The sequence below is a fragment of the Grus americana genome, chromosome 2, assembly GCF_028858705.1.
Source record: "Grus americana isolate bGruAme1 chromosome 2, bGruAme1.mat, whole genome shotgun sequence".
In the NCBI taxonomy this organism is placed as follows: Eukaryota; Metazoa; Chordata; class Aves; order Gruiformes; family Gruidae; genus Grus; species Grus americana.
This window is the reverse complement of record NC_072853.1, coordinates 16,123,129-16,142,254: the sequence shown is the minus strand read 5'-3', so window position 1 is coordinate 16,142,254 and position 19,126 is coordinate 16,123,129. Positions and strand designations below refer to the sequence as shown.

Below are 19,126 nucleotides of genomic sequence, written 5' to 3'. Positions count from 1 at the left end.
GCACTCACTGGAAGCACACTCAACTGCTGTACACATGGGTTAGCTTCTCACTCTATTACTGGGACACTTCAAAAGCCGTAGGAATTTTTTTAAAAAAATCAAGTTTATAAAAAAAAGCTACTCCAAATTATAAAAATCACTGATTTTACATAAAACTGGACACAGAACATGAAACAAACCATTAGTTAATACCTAGAACTAAAACTGGTAAATATCTAAAATACAAAATGAAAAAGATTTTGCTACTGACATTAATAGGTAGGTGGAATTCAGCCTGAAGAACTGAAATAGTACAGATACTAAACCTGTTTCTGTACAAATACAACATTAGAAGAAGAGATTACTGGGTTTTGGTTAGAGGCCTGTTGGTTTTTCATAGGCTGTGGTTTTCCTTGACTCTGTCAGGAACTTAGGTTAATCAGCTAATATCTTGTAGGTACCGTGAAACATCTGTTTAAGTAATTTATTTACTCATGTCCAAGTGAGCTGCTTGTTCTTGCAAAGGGAAGAAGTTAAACCCAAACTGCAGTGCACCAAAGGAAAAAGCCATTAAACAGTGGAAAAAAGCAAATTTTGTTGAAACACAGAAAAACATTGAATGTTAATCAAGGTGTGTTTTACCAAACAGACTGATCTCTTCCTGATTTTTGTCCCGCTACATTTTCATTTGTTTTTTTTTTTTTAAACTGCACACAGTTCAGGTTAACAACCATCTCCATGGTTGTTCACAAGCCATTAGTACACTTTAAATATTGCCTCAACATAAGTAAAAATGCACCATTACATTTGTGCATTTAAATTCTCCATTGCCCTGTTCACACACTGGTATAATGTATTTCTCCGCAATACAAAGTTTCATAACACATTTCACAGTACGTGGATTCATGCTCATTCCCATGGAAACCCTCAGGGCCACAGGCACCGCAGAATCACTTCCTTGTAGAAACATTTCTGTAAGGCAGCCCCAGGATTTCAATTGTGCGAGCAGCAGGGCATTAGATGTTATTAGCACACTGTTAGGAGGCAGCGATAGGGCTGTAAAAAGATTAACATCCAAAATTCTGCTGGTTACAAGTGGGACGAAGCATTTCCCCAAGACTACTTAGTGTATTGTTTCTCCTATTTCACAAATCTCACCGAACTCAAATCTTTTGAAAACATTCAGTACTTCAGGCAATTTTTGTAAATTGCCAGTACAATTTATATTTATTATTTTTAATGAATTCAATACCTAACTATCATCTCAAGAATGAAAACTGATGAATATACTCCTTTAGAGCACAACATATGGAAATTATATAGAAGCAGTAGAGGCAGGCAGAGTTTCAACGTTTTCCGCTCAATACACCAGAGCCTTACACTTCAACATACAGTCAATACATATGTTCTGTGTATTAGTGAATCACCATCGCTCAAATATTCACAGTGCTCATTGAGCTAGTAGTGTATTTGCAAGTAAAAGGTTTTCTCTTCAGCATCAACTTCTAGCAGCTTCCTATAAAAAGATTTAAAGACGACAGCCAAAAGCAGCGGTAGGCAAAACCAGCCCATTTTTTAATCAGATTGTGCCAAACTGTTATCATTTTGAAGCTGCGAAAAAACTGCAAGACAGTTACCATTATCTATTTGACCTTCAAAAATTAGTAAAATAGGGCAGAGCTAGATGGGGAGGAGAGTGGGAGCTGATCTGAGACTACTGATCTTTTTCAAAGACCATACTCTGCACAACAGAACTGGAACACACATACTATTTAAGGGTGTGTCTTAAAATCATGACTTCCATATGCATTCAACAGATGCTTCCAAGTAACCAGTAAAATCCCTACTGGACATGACTTCCATGTCATTTTAATAATTTATAACCTTTTGTGCAACAGTTTTTTTCCACATTCAAGCACTCATCCTTTCTGGCAAATGCCTGGTTATGTGCTAAGGGGCTGCGACAGAGACAGATCCTCCTAGTAACAGGTAGTGCAATCCAGAGAACAGATCTTGGACTGAGTCTCAGTTTTCCTGATGACTTAAAGTATAAAACTGAATCATACAATCATAGAATCTTAAGGTTGGAAAAGACCTCTAGGATCATCAAGTCCAACCGTTGACCCAACACCACCATATCCAGAATTGCCATGTCTACATGTTTTTTGAACACCGCCAGGGATGGTGACTCCACCACTTCCCTGGGCAGCCTGTTCCAATGCCTGACCACTCTTTTGGTGGAGACATTTTTCCTAATACCTAATCTAAATCTCCCCTGACACAACTTGAGGCCATTTCCTCTTGTCCTTTCACTAGTTTCACTATCCTAACTAGTGAAAGGATAAAATTGAGGAAAAAATATGAAAGTCAGTTATTGCTAGTAAGCTGTAAGCTTCAGCTTCCTCATATTTCAAATAGAGATATGACTTGCCTTTGTATCACCATCTATCTGAACATGGCCATGTGAAAACCACTTCCAGAAGAGTTCCACTTCTACTAACAGTTACTGTGACAGTGATTAAAAACAACCATTCTAATTTTATCACTGAGCATGCCAATGGACAAGGTAGTATGACTTTCAGATTGTTCTCAAAAAGTGATATGATAGCTGCAGTACATACCCTGTATGTCATCTAAAGATTTAAAACAGTTCATTTTTTGCATTGATAAGACATTGTTATTTTGTACTCTTACATTATTAAGTGCTCAAAACTCAGACCTATGGGTAGTGAAGAATTTTGTCAATGAGATTGCTTATTTTGCTCAGATATAGATTAAAAAACCCAAATATTGACAAAGAGTGACCTACACCTCCAGTTAAGATCCTAAACACCAAATGGGCATGACGCTTGCTCAACAGGAATAGGTATGTGTTCCATAATGTATGTTGCATATTGTACACATATGGGGCTCCATGGAACGGGAAGGATGGGCAGCAAATGGACTGCAAGGCAGGACACAATGTTTAAGCAGAACAAAGACAAAGACTGACAAGCCTTATTTGCTCACAGCAACATCCCAACCCTCCTTTTCCAGTAAAAGACCAAATATTTATAACAGAGAATTAGCCTTTTATTGCACGCACACAGCAAAATTCAGGCGCATCTTCAAACTCCAGTGAGTAAATAAGCCTCTCTATAAAGTTTAAAATTAGATAAAGCAAAAAAAGGAAAAAAGTTAATAAAATGCTTGCCTTAAATAAGCATCCACATACAAGTCATTCAAGAGTATCTCCATGCTTACGCCTAACCTTGTGTATGCATGCTACAAAAGACATTATCAAAGTTAAATCAGCTACATCGTCTTTGTTTTGCGTTCTTGATTTTAGACTATTGGATAATCATACAAAATACTAACAAGAATTCTTACTATACGGGCATGAAATTTTCCAATTTATTCCATTAACAATGTATTTACTTTCCATTAAGATGATACCATTTAACATGTGGTAACATACTGTAACTGCTAAGCACTGTTGTTAAAGGAGGTATGACATCTATGCAATCTTAACTCTGCCTGAAGATCAAAAAAAAAAAAAAAAGAATAGCATGCTCAAAACTGTACCATTGAGAATGTGTTTTGAGCATGTGTGTAAATATGGCAAAATAACACACAAAGTAATTATATCCAGAAGTGTTTCTGGCAAAGAAAGATTAATTAAAAGTGACTACAGCAACAATAAGTTGACAACATATTATCTTCTTTCAAAGACTACAAAAAACAAAAGACCTGTTCCTCTTCTTACAAGGCCTCTCATAAGGTCTGTAAGATTTATTTGAAAGGTAGAAGAAAAAGTACTTAGACCTAATAGGGCATAAAAGTTGTTCATTTTACACATACCACAAAGGGCCTTTCAGTTTCTGTGCCTGCTGTTTTTCTGCCCACGGCCTGCTGTATCTTGTGTGCTTCCCTCAACAATACCATGCTGCAGGTCAGCTGCAAAGGTCTAATTTTGTTACAATAAAGTGAAAACCAAAGGAGAATATTTATCAATGTTCAGGTGTGCAAGAGGCCATAATACATTGTCTCAGCAACAAAGCCAGCAATTGTCACCTTCCCACTACTGGAGTAAAATTTAACATCTAAATAAGACACAAAGGCAATGCTTATTACCTCATTTGTTTCTGATGCAACATTTTAATCACTAAAATGTAGTAAATTATTTGAAAGACATGGGAAATTATTTGAAAGACTGAGGAAATATTCTCTTCCTAAGTATTAACACAGCCCAACAGGTATCACAAGAGAACGGATTTACTGTTTTCAACAGCTATGCGTACATAATTACAAGGCAAGAGACCAGTTTGATATGCACATAACAGGAACAAAAAATAATGAGAAGTTTAACTGTTAATGACAGTAGTGTAGGGGGCAACACATTATTTCTCCTTGCACACAGCAAAAAAAAGGCTGTTTTGAAATAATATTTTCCCCTTCGAGTCCTGAAGTGTAACACTGCTCAACACATTTAAACCACCTCCACATTTAGATTAACTCCTTTTGTCAGCACACTAGTCTCACAGTATGAAGTGATACCAGATGTTCTGGTTTTAAATGTCTCACTAGAGTATACTTACCGTGACACTTAGGAGATGCTGACTGCACCACTGCACTCTTACAAATCATTTAAAGTTTGTGCTCTGGTAGCAAGTATACCTGCTATCCATTGACAAGACACATTGAAATTTTAATCCTGAGACCACCATGATGTGGGTACTTTACCTGTTTCGGGTTAAGAAATCTCAAAAGGGATAGTGTCTATATTTAAGAATGAAATCAATAGCAAGAATGAGAGTTTACAATTAAAAAAAAGTCTCTTCCTTGCTAGAAGAAACCACTTTCAAACTCAGAACTGAAGGAACCCCTAGGTTAGTAAAAGAACAAAAAAAGGAGGTTCTTCCCCTCTCAACTTTCTAATACACATCAGTGCTTTCTCTTTTCAATGTAAGCACAGATTATATGTCAGAAATTGCCCTCTGGGTCATATTCATGCAACTCATTGTAACTGAAGATTAACAGAAAGTATATACATATCACTCAACTAATACAAAATGCTTCTTTCTACTCCATGGTTCAAGGTGGCCATGAACACATGAAGCTAGTACATAATTCACACACTAACTCTCAATGTCAGCTTAATCTGATCTAAATTTTTAGGGAAACAGGTCAAGGAAAAGTCAAAGAGATTAAACTTCAACTTAAAATTCTATTCAAACTCCTTTGGAGGACACATAAAACACAATACAGCCTGAAGGATGTTATATTCTAAAATCCCATTCTACAGCTCCGCAACGCCAAGAAACTGCTGAGAACAGCAGGCAGAACACAGAGTCTGGGCTTTTTTGCCAAGTCTTCGAAAAGGGTAGAGTGGAAGAAACTACAAGAAAAGCTAGCAAAAACACAATTTTCACAATTTGAGAAAACATCAAAGATTTTTAGCCAGTTCAACATAGGCTTCACTGTTATTACCAACTTTAAATGAGAGGTACTCGAATACTATAAAATTTTATTGTTTTCCTCCCAAAATGTATCTTTTTTAAAAAAAAAAAGTACTTAAAAGAACATTTACAAGATAAGTCTCAAAAACTGATTTTCAGTAAGCCCAATGTTGTTTTGTTTTATTTATTTATTATGATCAGACAAATCATCCTAAAGAGTTTCTCACCCAAGAAGCTAATTAGGCCTTCCCTATCAACACCTGGAGACATGATACCATATATGCATTCCAGACAAAAATGACTGGTAGTAAGAAAACAAGGCACAAACAACTTAAATACCACAAATGTGAGTACAGTAACTGTTGAAAAACAGTTCAATAATTATAGGCTTTGGGGTAGGTGGGGTTGTTGTGAGTGGTTTTAAAAAAAAAAAAAAAAAAAGATTTACAAGCTTTTACCTATGTTTTAAAAACTAATAAAAAACCCGCTACATACCATCAATGGGAATACAAACCATTAGGCACACTACATCATCACCAAATCAGGGATGATGTAATGAAGCTTACAATAACAATCTTTGAGTAAATCAGTCATATCTGACACAACAGAAACATCTACAGTATAGGCACACTGCTGCAAATACAAATGCAGACAAGGCATACAACTTCTAACCATTTTCTTGACATATTTATGCTTTGGCAAATATATGTTTATATTTAATTTAAATAAATTGACAAGGATATCTTAAGGTTTAGTTAAAGTTCTATACAAACTTTAAAACATGCACCTAAATATATATTCAAAGACTCATAGATTTAAGTAGCTGGAACAAATATTATCTGGCATTAGAAGATCATCCTGAGTATTAACATGGCCTCTAACCCTCATCTCAGCGTTTGATGGCCTAAAGATTCAGGTATGCCTCACCCGTTGCTATCCATAAAGGCTTCTGATGAAGGCTCTAGCAATATTCATTAACTACAGAATGGCAATTTGATGCTAGTATTAAGGCTTTCCACATTAGTAACTATGAAGATAAAGGAATAGAAACCTATAGTTGTTTTGAGAAGCCTACATAACTTTTGCTACTTTCTACAATATGTAAAATCTGTGTGCAATATGCATAAGCGTAAAAAGAATTCATATACAGTGGTTTAATAGAAAAGGAACCATCATTCCCATTAATAAAATAACGGCAACGTACATATTAATGCTTTAGCATGTTAAGGCTCCAGTTATATTGTTATGCAAGAGCAATGTATAAGAAAACCTTATTCAGTCTGTCAACACTGTGTTCTCCAAAAGCATTACTGGATATAATTTTCTGAATGCACACATGAATTCAAGAGGTTAGGTTAAGAAAAAAAAAGTCATACATTGGTGCTTAAGGATCTAGTTAGATGAGGAATTTTTTTTCCTTTACTTTTACCCTCCTTCCTAGAATATCCTCATGCAGAGGATTTGCAAAGAATAAAACAGCTTCCCAGTAACAAAATACTTCCTTGTGACCATTCTGAAGGGAAACTCAATTAATAAAAAACTTACTTGGCCTAGCAGCCAGCACACTTGCCTTGCTAAAAGATCCCCATCTCCCAACCCACAGGTGTGATTTTCCCAGAAGACAGTTTCCATATACCCATTATCTACATACTAGTGCTCAGACACGACTCACAATCCACCACATGGAGTAACTCTGGTTTTGAATACTAGTTTAACTTCTATATTACATAAGGTTTTGTGCTTGTCTGGTAAAAATATCACTCATCCTATCTGATGTTACATCTCCAAGTGATACAGCAGTTCATCTCATCTTTTATAGTTTTATAACTTGTCGGGTATTCACTACTAAAATTGTAAGAACTGCAGAAATGTGCAGAGGAGGCCTTTGGTAAGTAAAATTTCAGACAGTTGAGTAGGGTTAGAAGTTTCACTACAAAAGCATTCTAAAATGGAAATTTTGATTTCTGATGGAAATTCAGCATCTCTTACTAGGACTACACTGTTTCCCGCTACTTCCTACAGTAGACAATTTAGAAATTGGAGAATCTGTGTGCTGCTTCCTTATACAAAACTAAACTTTTGTGTATCCCACGAATAAGCTTAGCCAAGAGTACAAGTTTGCAAGATGAGGCTATGTAGCAATGGGAAACCAGAAAAACAACTTAAGTCTCACAACACACCACGACCATCAACCTGCCACTTCCAGTAAAGCAATGCAATACTAAGCCTAAATAATGTTATCATACATATGATTAATTTGTTGAGATGAACACTAATATTGCAAAAGCAAATGCAGAAGAGTTACTACAAACATGAAACAAGGTTACCCTGCAAGCTTCCACTGTAATAACGCACCAAACTGGAAGACAAGGCATTTTAATGACAAATAACTCGCTCCATCTGCTCTCATGGTCACAGCACGGTTACTTTAGTACCAGAGTTTCTCTGTCCTCTTTGCCTCATTTACTCACTTTGCTGTGCAAAAGAAAGGATGCAAAGGTACTACAGAGCAAACAGCTGGCACTCGTACAGTTAAAGGTTATAGCCTAGTGCAGACGTAAAAAAGGCCAAATAAAAAAATGCAACAGAGGAATAGTAATTTTGGAAAAAACCTTACAATTTAAGAGATAATAAATATCAGGAAATGCAACTAATCAGGTTTGTTCATTACACCCTCTTCTTTTGTTATAATGGCTCTTATTTAAAATTGCAGATGCAAGAAATCCAAGTATCTTTTATCATTAATCCAATAAGCACAAAATTAACTCAGTATTTCCTTTCACCCTCTCTCATTTCAAATTCTCCACTAGAATACAAAAAAAACAGCAGCGTTCAGAAGAAAACAGCAATATTCCACAAGTGGGTTTATATTTGAAACCCTGTACAAAAGAGTAGTGCTTCATGATACAGCCATAACACCAAAGAAAAACAGAAAATTTTTTTTGGTTACATTACCTCCATGGTATAATGCAGACCCCAAATGAGTCCCAGGACAAAGAATGAAAAAGAGGAAAGATGATGTTTGTTAGCCTTAAGGAGACAAACACCAAGATATGAAAAAACCTGAACCTCTTGTTCATATGATTCCATGAACAGGTTATTTTCAATATAGCTACCTGTTTAAATCAGCCATACAGCACCACCAACCACAGTCCCAGAAAATATGCGATTTTTCGAGACAGCTACAAAAGTTTTAGATACACAATTGAAGTTTGAACTTCAGACTTAAGATCAGTTTTGTAGGAACAAGGAAAATTAGTAATTATACCCAACTTTACAAATTCAGACTACTCAGACTAATAAGCGTAGGTCCACTATCTACACAAAAAAACCCAGAAGGGCCTCTAGCAAGTATAGTAAAAGCTACACATTACAACACTTGCTGTATCTGTTGCTGCTACTCCATTCAGCATGAAAAAGGGATGGGACAATCTGTTGCACTTGAGCACCAAGAAGAAAGCCTGTATTCTTTCCTTCTGTGCATCCCTCATACACACACGCAACAGAGCTACGCTACCCTCTCTCCTCTGTATGAGAAGCTTAGAAAAAGCACGTGATATACCCTTTCTTTCAATGAAAAGGTGAACAGAGACAAAATTTTATTATCTACAAGGGACAAGACATCCTAGATGTCCAGTCACAACCACACCTATTCCAATCCCTAAGTGACATCCCTGCAATTAAATACAGTTGCAATCAACTGGGAAAGCAGCTGGGACATCTGGAACTAGCTGCCCTGATCTACCACCAGGCAAGTGAGAGCATGCAGAAGTCCCCGAACTAGTAATAAACCAAAGTAATTTTTAGCCTTCATATGTCTGAGTTCTGTCACGCTCTCAAACAGCAAAAAACGGTCTTAAGGTGATCTTAATCCTGTATTTCTTTTAAAACAAAACTACAAAATAGCTGGACATGACCACAACAGATACGCATATTCCAATGATAGAAGACACAGAGCCAGTGGAAATCCCTGGCTAGTCTAGCTCCCTATAGAATGAAAACTTACATGATGTCCATGCTCATACGTAAGTTCTTCCACCTATGCATCCAAAGTTCCTGGCAACTTTAGTAAACTTAAGAAGGACAGCTCTCTTGAAGAAATAAGCTCTTAGGGACTCCATGCAAGTAGATAGCTGAGCAAAGAGACTATTTGAAGAATAAGCTCACTCACCTTCTAAAAAATGCCTTTTGTAAAGCAATCCACACAAGGGAAAAAAGCTTACAGTACTCCAAATGGAGAAACAGCTTTAAGATGTGAGCTCTAATTACATTCAAAAGCCCACTCCAAACCAAGCTGCAGAAACCCAGTCATTGGGGGTTTTTTTCAGTTCTTACATTAAAAATATAATTTGTTCTGTGATTATTGCAAATGGACATGCATGACAAAATTTACAATTACTGTTTCTAAGAACTCCAGAAGGTATTTAAGATTCTTAATAAACCTCTTTGTAATCATAATCATCACAAGTCTGAGCGATCAGGTAAATGCTAATCTCTCAAAAAAAGTGGAATATGAAAAGGTTGCTTAACTACAGCCATAGAGAAGGCCAAACACTTCTCTCCCTCACAAAAAAAAAAAAAAAAGGACAGAAATATCCTATGCACATGACCACTATTCCTGTGAGCACAAGTTTTCTTTGGGCTACTTGAGTGGAGAGAACACGACAGAATCTCTATCCAAATTACACTGTTGAAATTTCCACAACAGCAAGTGAAGACCACAGAATGTGATGTACTGCACCCATCTTCCCGTCTTTTTCTCAGCACAGCCAAAAACTTAATACATGAAATCTTAAAAAAGTTTTTATCTAAAAGAAAAAACACATTGTAAATGCAAGTTTATGGAGACTTTTTTGCCCTGTGATTTCTAACATTGCTAACACAAGACTAGACCACCTACTTTGGAAACTGCTTTCACTATAGGTTTATTCATCAAGCATATATTTTTTTCTGACACACTACTATATGAACAAAAACTCACTGTAACAACTGAAATGCATGGGATACTTTGTTCCCTGAACCCATACAAGCTGAATCAGCACAAGCGCTTTATGACAGCGTACATCAGTGACATATTAGGACTTTCCATAATATGCAACTAAACCCATGTTATCCCTTACAGTTGTACAAAGTCTTACATAGACTACACATCCCTACTCACTAGGGGTGAGTTAAACACAGTGATCTGTAGAACAAGCAACAAGCATAGGCTGCCACTACTAATCTTTATTACTAAATAAATCCAAAGCAAATCACAATGTTGTCTTAAAAGAATAACAGAAATCTCATATTTCTATTCATCATATAGTCTAAACTGCAAAACCCATTCAATTCGATAATTCAGAAGATGACCAGTACAAAAAGAGAGAGCACCTCGAAGGTGCCTTATTTAACAGACTTCCTCAGCTCCAATGGTTCAGAATCCACGTGCAATCAGTGTCTTTTTCTGTGTTGTAAAAGCAACTGGGTAGAATCAATTTTCTTTGATATTGCAGTCATTCCTTGTATTCCTGAGCCGGATGAAGAATATCGCCCACTTTTGCCTGCTGAGCCTTACAAAAGGCATTGCTAATTTGAAACTGCCAATAAACCTGTATGCACAGATACTTTCTGTCTGCTACAGATCTCTCAAAAATGAATTGGAAAACAAAACCAGATTCAAGCTATCAAAAATAGAATAAAATACTTGGAATCTCATTATCATGCTGATACAGTAGCTAGCCATATGTATCATTTGATGACTGAGACCTTAACTACCTAGCAGAAAAGCTGATAGAAAAAGGTACAGACTTGTATTTTTCCTTCCTTTCTGTCAAACTGTGAAGATTAGAAATCTACATTCACATTTCATTTCAGAAGCATTTTATAAACACGCATTTAGGTACTTCAATCAAGTTATCAAGTGTCCACAATCTGACACAGCTCACCCTCAATCTTCCTAAATTTTGGTGCTATTATGTTTGTGGAATACTCCACTAACATTTTAAGAAGTTATGTGAATTTGGCCTATCTTATTAGTTTAGTTAGGGTTTCATTGTTAGCTTTTACTACTGCCATGGCAGTGCTTTTTAATTTACTATTGTGTTACCTGAAACAAAATTGCACTTGGTCTAAATCACACCATCACGTAATAAAATAAGGAATTAATCAGATTAAAATAAGAACTAAAGGATGCTCTACTTGTACCAAATTTAAAAAGAGGCCAGAAAAGTAGGTATTGCTGCATCATTATGTATTGTTTTAAAGTAACATACTGACACTTAGAACTACTTCACTACTAATATTATTTTATTTTACTTTACTGTTCCTCTGAAATAACAAGCTTTCTAAAACTACTTTCACATCCTCACATATACAGAAGACTGATACTTCTTCTATTTTGTATACACAGAGCCAAAAGCAACCTACATAGCATGTCTTTGCTTTCAAAGGAGTCCCATTTGAAAGGATTACTTGCACCGCTGCCAAGAGATGAGGCACCAGTGGAGAGAAAAAGAACGGTAACTTCCCTGACATCCATCAAAATCTGTCCCAGGTTTTGGCATGTAATCACCCTGGTCATCATCAAGATGACTGATTAAGCCTGATTACTTTGTGAGAGCACACAGATGACACATTTAAATCAGTAAGACACTAGAAGCGTTTTAGCAGAATTTCAGTAAGACATTCTAAGGACTTGCAATGGGAGACACTTTGTTTACAAAGCAAGTGAACTTATGCCAACACTTCTCTTCACCATAGGCATCATGGAAGTTTGGGAACCACACTGTCAGTGTCCTGAGAACGCTTTGTGTAAGATCCATTGGAGATGTCTTCTGCAAAAGGAAAGAGGAAAGCTTTCCACTGTTAGCAGTAAGCCACCTTCCTCCATACAGATTCTGTGCAAGAGGCATGACCGTGCTGTATCAGAAAAATACACAAATACAAGGAAAAAACAAAAGCCTAAAGCAAAAAAGTAATCATAGGCATTTGTCAGACTGTCAGAAGCAGAACATCAGGGCCACTCATAGTTGATTTGAATGAACAGTAGTACACAAAGTAGATTACACATCTGATAGAACAGATGTTTCAAAACTGTTCTCTATTTCATTAAAGTAGAAACAAAAAAATAAAATTTAATAGTTGTTATTAAGTCAAGAACTGATAAAACAGCTTTTATACCACGAGAAATGGAATTAAAGGTGCCAACCTGTATCCTGCTCTTAACTACTCTCTTTTTCATTGTTCCCTCCAACTTGCTAATAAAAAGCCACACACACGCCACTGTCCATCTGGCACTAGCCTGCTTGCAACAATCTGCTGTCAGCCGCTGTATTTTTAGGGCTACATTTCACAACTGGTCAGTTTTCACTACTCCTTGAAAATGCTATATGCACCAAAGCCACAGATACGCAGACAGTTTAACAGAATACTACAGAAATACTCTAATTAATTCCAATTTTCCTTTCATAAGAATCACCATACACAAGTTATTCTTCCTCTTCCCAAACATTTTCTATACTACGTAACTCCAGGATAATGACTGGGGACTATCACTAATAAATAATAAGTAGGCTTCAAAGTCTGTCCCAAAATTATGATCTTCCTTCTCATTACCAGTATATACTGACTCTTCTTCATGCTTCAGCTGTACAGCGTTCCAGCGACACTTGGGAAAGATAACGAAGAAGTAACAAACAATGCTTCTATCCTTAAGAAGTTTAAGTGACTACTTTTTCCCACACTTTATGTCATTGTGCGTAATATCAGTTGTATAAGACATGAACCAATACAAAAACATCCAGCAGCAAATCCAAGAACCCACTTCAGTAACACTCTTCTGCTTAAGTTCTGCATGGATCACCTCTATTAGGATGGCTTCATCCTCTGCTAAATTTCTTCAATTCGTGGTTTTATTTTAATTTTTATTAGTAAAACAGAGCAGGAGTTAGCAGCCCTAACAGGGAAGGCAAAAAAGCACAACAGATGAAGGAAAAACCCACCGTGGTCACCGCCTCTTACACCTGTGAAGTTTTCAACAGCCTGAGCTCTGAGAGGTGGGAACGGGACACCCGGGGACCAGAGCGGAAAGAAGAAAGGAAATATTTTAAAGCAATTAATTCCTACTCCGTCGCGGCCTTCACTTCCACAAGGAAGGGAGTCGCTCCTCTCCCCAAGGATGAGCACAGGGGGAGCCTCCCCACTGGTTAGGAAGCTCAAGAGGAGAACGAAACCGCCACGGCGGCCCCGGCCGCAGGACGGACACTGTTCACCCGGGACGGACACGGTCCCCCGGCCGCGGTACCGCCCCACAGACGGGGCTAGCCCCGCCGGCGGCTCCACGCGGCCGCAGCCGTCCCGCCCGCCCCTCCGCCAGCGGCGGCCCCGGCCCCTGCGCTCACCAGCCCGTCGATCTGCACTTGCTTGACAGCCGAGTCGCCCGTGGCGGCGGCCTTGCCTTTGCCTTTCGAGGCGCCGAAGCCGCTGCCGGCAGCGCCGGAGCCTTCCTTGCGCGACGCCATCTTTCCCCTCGCACCGGCCGGAAAGAGAAAAGCGAAACACCGGAAGCGGCGGCGAAGCTGTGACGGCGCGCAGGGAAACGGCTCCGGGCGGAAACTCGGCGGGAGGCAGGCGCAAGCGCGGTGCTGTCGCGGGGTGCCGTGCCAGCGGTAGGAGGGCGGTCCTCCTTCACGGCCCCGGCCGCTCTCCAGCCGGGGTAGACTGGCCCTTGCTCGGCCTCGCCAGCCGGCACGGCCATCCCAGGCGCAGCTGGAGCAGGAGAAACCCTGTGCCTTCCGCAAGGCGCCTGTGGCCATCCCGACTCACCCGGCCTGGGACGGGAGAGGGGCCGAGGCCTTCCTCTCCACTGCCTCTCCACATGCCGCTTGGCAAACAGCCTGGGAACCTCAGGCTCTGCACTTCCATGGCTTCCTTGGGCGATTCTGATCCTAAGGGTCACGTAAAGCCACAGCTGTGCCACTGGGTGGGCTGCAGTGGGGGTGCCCCAGCGGGGCCGGGGGGGGCTCCCGGGGGCCGTTACTCATCAGCCAGCCTGGTACCGCGGAGGAGCACTGCCGGGGAGAGTGGATCTGACAGCTTTGGGGGTTAGCTTTTAAAAAGCAGGTTGCTATGCAGTTATGGGAGTAGTATCTGTCTTGAGCATGAATAATGAGTCACAAGTGCACTGAGAGGGGATACAAAGTCTTAACATTAGATGAAAACAAAAGCCTGAACTATCAACTCATGTTGTTCTCAGGAAAGGGTTGAAGTGTTGTATGGAAAGTTAACTGATTGTGCTTTGCTGCTCTTTTTTTTTTAAAGTATTTCAAATCCTATACATTCTTCTGAAAAATGAAATGGGATGTGAAAAGTAGACATACCAAACACCCCAGACACTATGCCAAATATGTGCCCTCATAAAAATTCACCATGAACCTTTTCAACGATGCAGCTGACACTAATTTCTAACTGGAGGAGGGGAACGTATTTAACACCACCACTACGAAGATGTATCCACATTTTTCAGCAGGCACAGACCCAACATTTGCATCTTCCTATAAAATGGCCTCAACATCACAGGAATATTCCCTGCTAGCTGCCTGCATCACGGCTGGAACAAATTCAAGCAGAGAATCTAGTATAATAGATAATAATCATCCCCACCAGGCAAACCTAAATGCCACTGGTACCACTGACCAGATCTGCATTGACTCTACCAAGAAACCTAAATACCCAGCTTAACTAAGAGCACCTCGCGATAGATGTCTAAAGTTAGGTGTGATGAATCCTGCTTTAGGTTTCCCCCGGGAAAGTTCTCTTAAATGGAGATTAAGGGTGAAGTTTAGAATTGGAGCATCACTGAGGTCAAATGTGCCTTGTGCCCCAAAGATCCTGAAGTGTGCATGTGCAGCGGGATTAGGGCTTTGTTCTAAAAAATAGGTGTGTGGAGAGGCTGATGCAATAACAACCCAGAGTTTCAAGGCAGTATGCTGTGGCCAATGAGCTCAACCATCACGTAGGTGTTGCAAATTTGAGTCCTACCCTTAGCAGGTTTCCATGACTGAATGTTGCACTCCCACTGGCATTGCCTTTTGAAGTTTTTCTAGAGAACAAAGTTGCTTGATTTAATGCTAATATCTCACTTGGCTGTTATATACATATGCATATCCAGTTTTAATTTACAAATATTATCAAATAGCTTTAATTAAAGAAAACTAAGATTAGGGAACAGTATTATGGTAATATAGTGGTTTTCAGCTCCAGTCCATGGACTACTGGAGATCTGTGGGCTACTTCAAAGATACTGGTGGAAGGTATTTAAATAGAAAACATGCTTTCTGTCAGTAAATGCACAGTGCTTTACCACTGGCAAATTCTTAGGGATCTGAAAAGGAATGAAAACCCCTGGGATAAGACAAATGTGATACATTATTCCTGCCTGTCAGTTTTTGAACAGAAAGTTAACGTAATTAAAAAAAACCAAAACCACAAACCAACCCACAAACAGACACAGAAAAATACAGCAAACCAACAAGTAGCTACAGCACAGAACATCAGCATGTTCAAAGCGGTTGCTGTGGGCACCCAAAATAGCCCTATTCAAGGGACTGGCATAGGGCTCACATTACTTAATGCCCTGCCAGAATGATTCAGTCAATTTGGTTAATTATGATTAACCTGAAAAATGAAACACAAATATCAACTTTATAGAACTCACCAGATCCAGGTAAAAGGCTATAGAAAATTTCACCATTGAAAATTCTGATTTCTTGAAAAGGAGGATATAAAAAGGATGTCAGACTGGAAAATTTCAGTAACGTTGCCCAAGCTACTCAGAAAAACCACAAAACAGATGACTTCGATCACAAAATAGTTTAGAAAATTCAAGTAGTGCACAAATTCCATTAATCATTTTTAAATGATACTCCAAGACAAAAGACAGCTGGAACCAAACAAAACCCTTTTATTCTCCAGTCCTGCTTAAGTAAAAACCTTGGTGGAAGTCAGATGTGTCATTTATCTCCACAGCACTGCTGCACTGTACCAATGCTGTGAGCAGAACTAGTGTTGCTAAATGGAAATTATCTGATTAAGGGTTCAAAGATGTAATCCCTTCCAAATTGTCAGCCTGACTTTACCTTAAGGGCTAAACCAAATGGAATTACATTTGTGCCTGCTGCAGGCTAAGACCATGCACATGAATAGTTACCAGCGATGGGCTAACCTGCAGTGACTTGTTACCACTTTGTAAATGGGTCGTGTCTGGACTCTGTGGTTTTCCTCCCTACCCTCTCAGCAATTCCAAATATTTCTAAGCATAATGAAAACACCTTAATTTCATTATCACAAAGTGTAGAGGAACAGGGAAGAATCACTTAGGATACACATACAGCAGTCTGTACTTGCACTAAGACACAACAGCACCCCAAATACAAAGTTCCACTAATAACTACAGATGCCTAAACCAACATTAATTATCTACAAAAAGAAATTGTTTCCAGTAAAATAATCTCCAAAACTCGGTGGATTCACCTAACACAGACTTAAAATTGCCTTGTAATCTTGTACCCTTACAGAAGTTTCAAGCTCAGAAAAGCGTAGTTTTCTCAAAGAGATGAGGTATTCAGGCTTAAACTTTCAAACATGAAAAAGCACATCTCCATATGAATGTATTGCTGACCTTTTTCAATGTGCTACTATATATAACATACCTACTCTGCCTTAGCAGGCAGGTGCATTTCTTAAAAATGAAGTAAGTATCTAACATCTTTTCTTTGCAAAGTAAGGCTTGTATTTGGGAGAACTGTAGTGAATATAAGGCTGTACTTAATCCCTACGTTCAAGTACGAAGCTTATTCCACATAATTCTACATGTGGCATGGCCTCTTTGCTCCTTTTGAAAGCACTTTCATATTCACAGGATGTCTTTCGATAATAGCCTCTCAATTACATACCACTTTCATATCCCATAGGGAGACTGAAATTCCTTATGGTGAGAAGGTCCCTCTGAGTCGATGGTATCTGTGGTGGGTTCACCCTGGCCAACAGCCAAACACCGACCCAGCCTCTCACTCACTCCCCTCTCCCACAGGATGGGGAGAAAATGGAAGGAAGGCAAGAAGACTTGTGAACTGAGTTTCAGAAGCCATGGGACAGACAAGATCTCTTGAATGCTCATTCTTTTCTTTCCTTGGTTTTCAAAAAAAAAAAAAGGGGTCAGAAGAGGATGTAACAGGAACCCTCAGGTCTCCCCAGTACACGCAGTTTTGCCAAGTGCATGCATTACTCTTACTTCTATTAACTACAGTTATATTCAGTAGCACTGCATGCCATGCGCAGGCAATTCCAAATACCATCTGCAGCCTCAGTAGCAGCGTTGTGTATAAACCCTGTGTAATTGTCATGGTTTAACATGGTTTTAGCACCACGCAGCCACTCACTCATTCCCCCACAGTGGGATGGGGGAGAGAATCAGGAGAGTGGAAGTGAGAAAACTCATGGGTTGAGATAAAGACAGTTTAATAGGGAAATCAAAAGCTGCACACAAGTAAAGCAAACCAAAGAATTCATTCCCCACTTCCCATGGGCAGGCAGGGGTTCAGCCATCTCCAGGAAAGCAGGGCTCCATCATGCCTAATGGTGACTTGGGAGGACAAATGCCATCACTCCAAACGTCCCACCTTCCCTTCTTCCCTCACCTTTATATGCTGAGCATGACATCATATGGTGTGGAATATCCCTTTGGTCATTGGGGTCAGCTGTCCCGGCTGTGTCCCCTCCCAACTCCTTGTGCACCCCCAGCCTACTCGCTGGTGGGGTGGGGTGAGGAGCAGAAAAGGCCTTGGCTCTGTGTCAGCACTGCTCAGCAGGAACGAGAACATCCCTGTGTTATCATCAGCACTGTTTCCAGCACAAATCCAAAACACAGCCCCATACTAGCTAACTTGGAGAAAATTAACCCTATCTCAGCCAAAACCAGGACAGTAATTCAGGGTTTTCAGCCATTTGTATTCTGCTGACCACAGCATTTTAAGTTGAAAGGAAATGAAATACTCCCTGGCATATCAACCTCTGTTAACAAAGGTTCTCCTTGATAAATAAGGTAGCACTCTACACCCACTTCATTCAGATATCACTGATCACTTCACCAGCTGCAAGTCACTCAAGTCAGGCCCTTTGCATACTTATTTCTACAGCATCTACAACATTCTGTTTCACTGATAAATAATAAATAACAATCTTCTGAATAATCTTCTAAATAATAATAAATAATGATCTTCTGAAGTGTCAGATATTTATCCAATGCTTACTACTTTCCACAGAGGAGCTCAATGTGAAAATTTAACATTAGACTACATAGCTGCATGGGCATTTTGTGCCAAATAATTTTTCAGTACTAGTATTTGTCATGAGGCTAATTATGATTTTAGAATTGGTGCAAATACTGAAGTACATTGCACAAATTTTTCTAATTTTCTTCAAGAGAATCAAAGTGATGAAATTGGGTTTATTGGATTTTTTTATTTGAAATAGGAAATGAAAAGTAGTAAGGTGCAGGAGTGATAGAAAAATGGTAAAGGTGGGAGCTGCAACAGCAGAGAAACCCCCAGGGACAAACATCAAATGCAATAAAGGAACTACAGGACCAGAATGTGAGCTTTAAAAATTCAATTTCTTTTCTGTAAGAATGGAGTTTTCAGAGGCCATGTGTGGTTTCAGCCATGCTCTTT

General features: G+C 39.2%; 1 protein-coding gene across 1 annotated transcript in view; it reads right to left on the bottom strand.

The window, feature by feature from the left end:
* EIF3H (eukaryotic translation initiation factor 3 subunit H) overlaps window positions 1-13,974 on the bottom strand; it is a 90,210-nt gene extending 76,236 nt beyond the window's left edge. The window contains exon 1 of the mRNA XM_054816714.1: window positions 13,799-13,974. Within this exon, the coding sequence (XP_054672689.1) occupies window positions 13,799-13,918 (120 nt within the window). The 5' untranslated portion in view covers window positions 13,919-13,974. The remainder of the gene's footprint in view (window positions 1-13,798) is intronic.
* Between the last annotated feature and the right edge of the window lie 5,152 nt (window positions 13,975-19,126).